Source organism: Phacochoerus africanus, chromosome X (genome assembly GCF_016906955.1).
Source record: "Phacochoerus africanus isolate WHEZ1 chromosome X, ROS_Pafr_v1, whole genome shotgun sequence".
Classification (NCBI taxonomy): Eukaryota; Metazoa; Chordata; class Mammalia; order Artiodactyla; family Suidae; genus Phacochoerus; species Phacochoerus africanus.
This window is the reverse complement of record NC_062560.1, coordinates 113244948-113251491: the sequence shown is the minus strand read 5'-3', so window position 1 is coordinate 113251491 and position 6544 is coordinate 113244948. Positions and strand designations below refer to the sequence as shown.

Genomic DNA, 6544 nt, shown 5'->3' with positions numbered 1-6544 from the left:
GCCCAGCAGTTAAAGGATCTGGCATTGTCACTGCCATGGCTTGGGTTCGATCCCTGGCCTGGGAACTTCCACATGCCACAAGTGCAGCGTGCCCCCACCCCGCAATAAAAAGACACTAAAGTATCTTTATGAGTGGTGTGTTTGCAAAGCCTCAAAACATGTTTGGGGAGTTCTTGGACTGAAGTTCAAAGTGGCTGACTGAAGTTTTCAAGCCAGAAGTGACCTGAATCAGCCCAATTTGGTTCACCCAACTTGTTGAAATATATGTCTCAATGGTGGTTTGGAAGTCAGGGTACCTGAGAAGTAGAAAACTGGGATTATTTCAAGAAATTTCTCTCATTTAGCTTGGGGGAGGTAAATATGAGGCACTTTGTGTTAGTTGCAAATGTAATCAGATGGAGGAGGGTATGTATAGAAGCAATTCTAGACCATCAGAAGAATCATGCTAGACTGTGATTATAGAAATAGTCATTTTATTTATTTATTTATTTGTGTCTTTTGTCATTTTAGGGCCACACCCACAGCATATGGAGGTCCCCAGGCTTGGGGTCCAATCGGAGCTATAGCCACCAGCCCACACCACAGCCACAGCAACTCAGGATCTGAGCTGCATCTGTGACCTACACCACAGCTCACGGCAACGCCGGATCCCTAACCCACTGAGTGAGGCCAGGGATGGAACTCGCAACCTCATGGTCCCTGTTAGGATTTGTCTCTACTGCGCCATGACAGGAACTCCAGAAGTAGTTATTTTACAGTCTGAATTCCAGGTAGTCTGGAATACAAACAGATCCCACAGTCATCAATCCAGGCCCCATAATTAGCCCTGGATGAAAGTCCTTTGTACTAGTCCTTGGATGGCGCTGTGTATGTCCTAAAGGTATTCAGATAGTATTTTCTGGAAAAGAGAGTATAAGACCTAAGGACTATTAGAAGTTATTGCATGTGATTTTCTTACTCCTCATGCTGGTGGGTCAGTTATACTGCGAGGCCTCAGGACAGTTCTTGACAGCCTCGCTGATCCAGGGATTCTGTTGGTGATCCTCCTTTAGACAGTTGAATATGAATATAATTGCAGGGATGAGGAAAGCAGGACTAAAGATCCTGGAGATGGTGTTTTTTATGTTGACCATATCCAGTTTTTCTCGAGGTCATATGATGATGCATTGAGAAATAGAAAGTTAGACATATGTTAATTGGTACTTAGTAAGAAATTCACATGTGTTCATAACAGACTCTTGAATGCTGACTTGGTTTTACCTCTGGCACAATGGCCAAAAGGTCTCCAGGCCATTGGTTTCTTGCTTTTTTTTCACCTGGGGCCATCTTCGCTCTCCATGGATTATACTGTCCTTGAAATTTGGGCATGCCTTCATAGAAACAGTAAAGCCAACACTGGAATCAATGGGAAACTCTCCACGCATCACATCCCCTTGCTTATAAAGCTTTTATACTATGGGTTTGCTTGTTCCATAGTAGAGCATAGTAAACACAGCCTTTTTTTTTTTTTTTTTTTTAAACGCAGTCTTGAACTGAGTCTCAAGTACCATTTTAACTAACCAGAATAGTGAGTTTTTGAATGATCTTGCTCAGCATGACTTTAAATTTTAAATCACCCTGATTTATCCCACTTCGAATAGGGGATTCTTACAACATACCAGTTCATCTTGGCTCATTGGAGCTGGAGATAGCCAGTGCTTTGATACCTGCTTAAGCAGGAGTAGTTAGGCCTCCACATGGGATAGAATGTGTGCACTTACCCTGGTGCCACATGAAAGGAAGAAACATAGGACTTGGAAGGAGGTAGCTTGAGCTCTCCACCTGTTACTGGGTTGAGGGCTACGTAGGGCCTCTCACTTTCTTATTCCCTTATTGTAGGTGCCCTGTGGGATCATTCTGTGACAGGAGGATTAGCATATTATATACATACACTTGAGACACTCTTCAGTATGCTCTTCAGCTGTGTACTGAAAGTCTTCCAAATGTTAAATGATTTCAGTTGAAGTGTGGAAATTTATCAGAATGGAATCTAGTATTGCAGAGGAAAGGAGGTTTAGTGTATGGGAATAGACTTTGAGTTCTATCCAAGTATTTCCCTGATAGTTTAAATGATTTTTTTCTTGATTTTTTTTTCCCCAGTAGTGACCTTGCCTTGAGAATCAAGACTCTGCCATCATAAAACCGTGGACAGCTCTTGAAGGGTATTGGTTTTATCGCTAAAGAGCTGGATATCCAGAATTTGAAGAGATTCTAGTGTAAAACTAACACTTGAAACAGGATCAATCTGTATAGAGAAACTAAAGAATTATTTCTTTGGTGTTGTCTCCAGACACAATTTGTTGGAAGCAAATTGGAACTTTAAGATTGTCAATAATTCAGGATACGTGTATTTTATTTGTAAAGAGACCATGGCTGCTCTAATGGCACATGGTTTTGTCCAAATATGGAGCAGGAAAACTGGTATGTCTAAGTCGAAAGAAGCATTCATTCAAACAGTAGAAAGAAAGAGCAAAGTTAGATTGGTGGTCTATTTCAGTACTGGAGAGCATAAAACTTTTCGTCTAAGTAATAATATTAAAAGCGTGGTCCTTAGATCCTATGGAAAAAAACAAAACCACCTGCACTTAACGTTCCAAGATAATAGCTTCTTGTTCATTGAAAAATTATCCTCCAGAGATGCTGAAAATTTGAAGGCATTCCTGGATAGGGTCCATGAAAATAATCTTCAACCACCCATAAGACCTGATAGGGATGGGAGCGTCTTTGCCAGCACAGCAGTACACAAGCCAGTCAACAAGACTTCATTTCACAAAACATGTAAGAAGTCAGGTAGTCCATCTTTTGAGAAAGGGGGAAAAAATGAAACACCTGATCTTGAGAAGATGCCTTTGTTTGCTTCAAAATCATCAACATTGACTTGGGAAGAGTTACTAGAAAATGGATATGGGAAGAGAAAAAAGATGCTGTCATCTGGCTCAGAGATGAATAGGAATTTCCTGAAAGAAAACATCTTTGTAAGAAAGAAGAGGTCCAAGACAAATCCCTTCAGGCATGCAAGCCACAAGGAGAGGAAAGAATGGAGGTTAAAACAGAATAAGAAATTGGAATTTGGGCCTTCATTCAAGATCAGTTCTACTGGAAACCCTTACCTAGATGGCATTGGTCTTCTCCAGATGCTGGCTAAGAAAATATATTTGGCATTTCTGTCCGAATCCAGGTATGGTGAGGATGACCCAGACTGGGACAAACTCAAGATGACCTTGGACTTTTATCCAGAGAAACTATGGCAAGGCTTCCCCAATTTGGGAAACACCTGTTACATGAATGCAGTTTTACAGTCCCTATTTTCAATTCCATCATTTGCTGATGATTTACTCAGTCAGGGTTTCCCATGGGGTAAAATTCCCCTCGATGCACTTAGCATGTGCTTGGCACAGCTGCTTGTCTTAAAAGACATTTATAACATAAAAATCAAGGAGAGGTTACTTGTGAATATTAAGAAAGCCATTTCAGCAGTTGCAGAGATATTCTCTGACAACATTCAGAATGATGCTCATGAGTTTTTAGGTCAATGTTTAGATCAGATGAAAGAAAACATGGGACAATTAAACTCGATTTGGGAGACCACATTTGAGTCTGAGCAAGGAGATTCACCTCAACAGGTTCTCACCGGCAGTACTGCCACCGAAATGCTTGTCTGTCCTGTCATCACTAATTTTGAGTTTGAGTTGCTGTGCTCAATTGTTTGTAAAGCCTGTGGGGAGGTTGTTCTTAAGACAGAGGTGAGTAATTATCTCTCCATCAACCTTCCCCAAGGAACGGAAGCACTTCCCTTGTCTATTCAGTCTAGTTTTGATCATTTCTTTGGAGCAGAAGAGCTTGAGTATCGATGTGAGAAGTGTAAGCACAGGGGTTCCGTTGCTGTGCACAAGTTCGGCAGGCTGCCCAGGGTCCTCATTGTCCATCTGAAACGCTATAGCTTTAATGAGTTTTGGTCTTTAAAAAAGGATGACCAAGAGGTCATTATTTCCAAATATTTAAAGTTATCTTCCCATTGCAGTGAAAGCACCAAACCACCACTTCCCTTAAGCAAGAATGCACATATTAGGGAGTTCCAGATCTTAAAAATCTTTCAAAGGATAAATTCTGAAATCTTCGGTTTATCAACGCCTTCAGCAGAACCGACCTCGGAATCCAAGGATTCCTTGGCTGCTCACATTGGATCAGAAAAAGAGTCTGAGTCACAAAAATACCAGATTCTTGATAAAGGTTTAAGTGGAGAACAGCAAAAAGACCTGGGAAAATCTACACCGAATGTAATAGACTCCACATTGTTAAACTCAGGAGATGGAGCAGCCATTGCAAAAGAGCTATTAGCAGTGAGCTTAATGATGGATCTGGAAGACAACTTCCTTTCTCCGAAAGGTAAACCCACCAGCAGCACATGTCAAGAAGTGCCTGAAAATCCAAAACTAAAGAAATGCAAGAGATCCAACATGTTTGTAGATCTTGAGGGTATCACTAAGACTATCAAGCATGTTTGTAAAGATAACCCCCCCCGAATTTTGGAATTATTTCACCAAGAGTCTGAACAGGCCCAGCAGTATGAAAGGCTGAGACTCTATGAACAAGCCCTTTGGCTGGCACTGCTTCAAAGCCTTCCAAAGTCAGGTGCCCGGTACACAAAGAACCTGAGAAGACCTACAGAAGTACATTTTCAGGGGGCCGATGTGAATTCCCTAGGTGCATTGGGTTCCGATAAAAACCCTGGAAACAAAAAATGTGTAGATAGGAAGACAGAACCTGAAACCAAGAAACCAAAAAGAAATGCCGAGATGGAGGATCCTCATGCCTATCGGCTCATTGGTGTTGTCAGCCATCTTGGGAAGACCCCCAATTCGGGCCATTATATCAGCGATGCCTACGACTTTGAGAGGCAAGTCTGGTTCACTTACAATGATCTGCAGGTATCAAGTATCCAAGAGGCCCCAATGCAGGAGGCTAGGCTTTGCACTGGGTACATCTTCTTTTACATGCACAATGAGATCTTTGAAGAGCTGTTGGAAAGAGAAGAGAACTCCCAGCCTCATAGCACAGAGGCAGGGAAGACCCCTCGGGAGTAGTAAGAGGGACAGACTCCTGGTTGCACAGATCTGCTTGACTGCCTCTCCGTCACTTTCTCCATGGAAGGAAAACTCTGAACTCTAGCCGAACATGAAGAGGCAATTCGCATCCAGGACCAAAGTTCAAGCAGAAACACTTGGAAATCTCTGTTCTAACCCCGATCCAGACACCTCAACCCCCCAGTTCAGACTGATAAACATTCATCTCTCCTACTAGACGAGAACTGTGCTTTTCATAGTCTCATGCAGTGGATTTTAAGTGCAGTCCTCAAACCAGCAGCATAAAGAGCACAGAGGACTTCGTGAGAAATAGAGTTTCTTGATTGCACCTTGGACCCACTGATTCAGAAACTCTGGGGCAGGAGGCAGCAATCGATGGAAATTCTGCTGCCTGACGAAGTTGAAGAAGCACTTCTCTAGTGTGCAGAGGTCTTGGTGTATTTTGCTGTTGTCTATTTGAATTGTTCATATTTTGTAAAGGGATTTGATTACATTTTTTGTTTTTTAGATTCACGTATACCTTTCCTTTGTAAACTTATTAAGCTCAAAATGTACACACAGCCTTACTCTTCTGCTGATCATATTCAGCGATTTGATGGGGAAAGAAAGTTTCTGAAGTCCTGGCACAAAAAGGCAGGCTGGAGGAGACCGGTTGCTGCGGTCCTGGCAACACATACTACAAGAAGCTTGTAACTTCTGAATCCTCTTGGGCAAACCTAGATGAGACTGAATGCCTTATCAAGTCTCCAGACTTTGCTAGGTCCCTCCTTTTCTGCAGTGTCAAGGGCCCATGAGCTGTCAGGGCTACACCTTGAAGGTGGAGAAGTTGCTGTGCCCTGAAGAAATTTAACACCTTTTCCTGTTTGTCTGCGAGCGAGCTGTCCTTGTGGTCTAAGCCCGCTGTGCCATTTTGGTTTTTTCAGAGGGCCACTTGCAGTGCCTCAAAGGAGCACTGATTGCCTGGACTTCATCTGAAGCTTTGAACTATCTTCATTCAACATGACAAGACTAATTCCAGATTTCTTTTACTTTTACTTGCACCTAATAGTATGGTGACCTTATTCCTTCAACGAGGGAATAATACCTGCTTTAAAGCAGACTTGTAGGATTTGAAAATCTTGTTACCAATTTGATACAGTGTCAAAAAAATGTGTGCCTGAATATGATCTGCTTCTGGGTAAAAAGCCTCATGGATCCCGAGGTGATCATATTCTGTTGGAGCTTCGTGTAACTCAGGGATTTAGTAATTCTGATAAAAAGCTCGTGCCGTCTCCAACCTGACCTTTTGCTGTCTTTGAGGCAGTGATGCTGTAACATTTTGTACCTTTGTTATTAACAAATCACTTGTACTAAGAGGCTTTCTCTTATCACGTAAAGGGGTTAAACCTCGGGTCCCACCTTTACTAGCCTGGGTGTGACCC

At 42.3% G+C, this 6544-nt stretch overlaps 1 protein-coding gene across 1 annotated transcript; it reads left to right on the top strand.

The window, feature by feature from the left end:
• Nucleotides 1-2408: 2408 nt before the first annotated feature.
• Nucleotides 2409-5123, top strand: USP26 (ubiquitin specific peptidase 26). The gene has a single exon (XM_047764261.1). It carries the CDS (start codon nucleotides 2409-2411, stop codon nucleotides 5121-5123), a length of 2715 nt encoding a protein of 904 aa, XP_047620217.1.
• Nucleotides 5124-6544: the final 1421 nt, after the last annotated feature.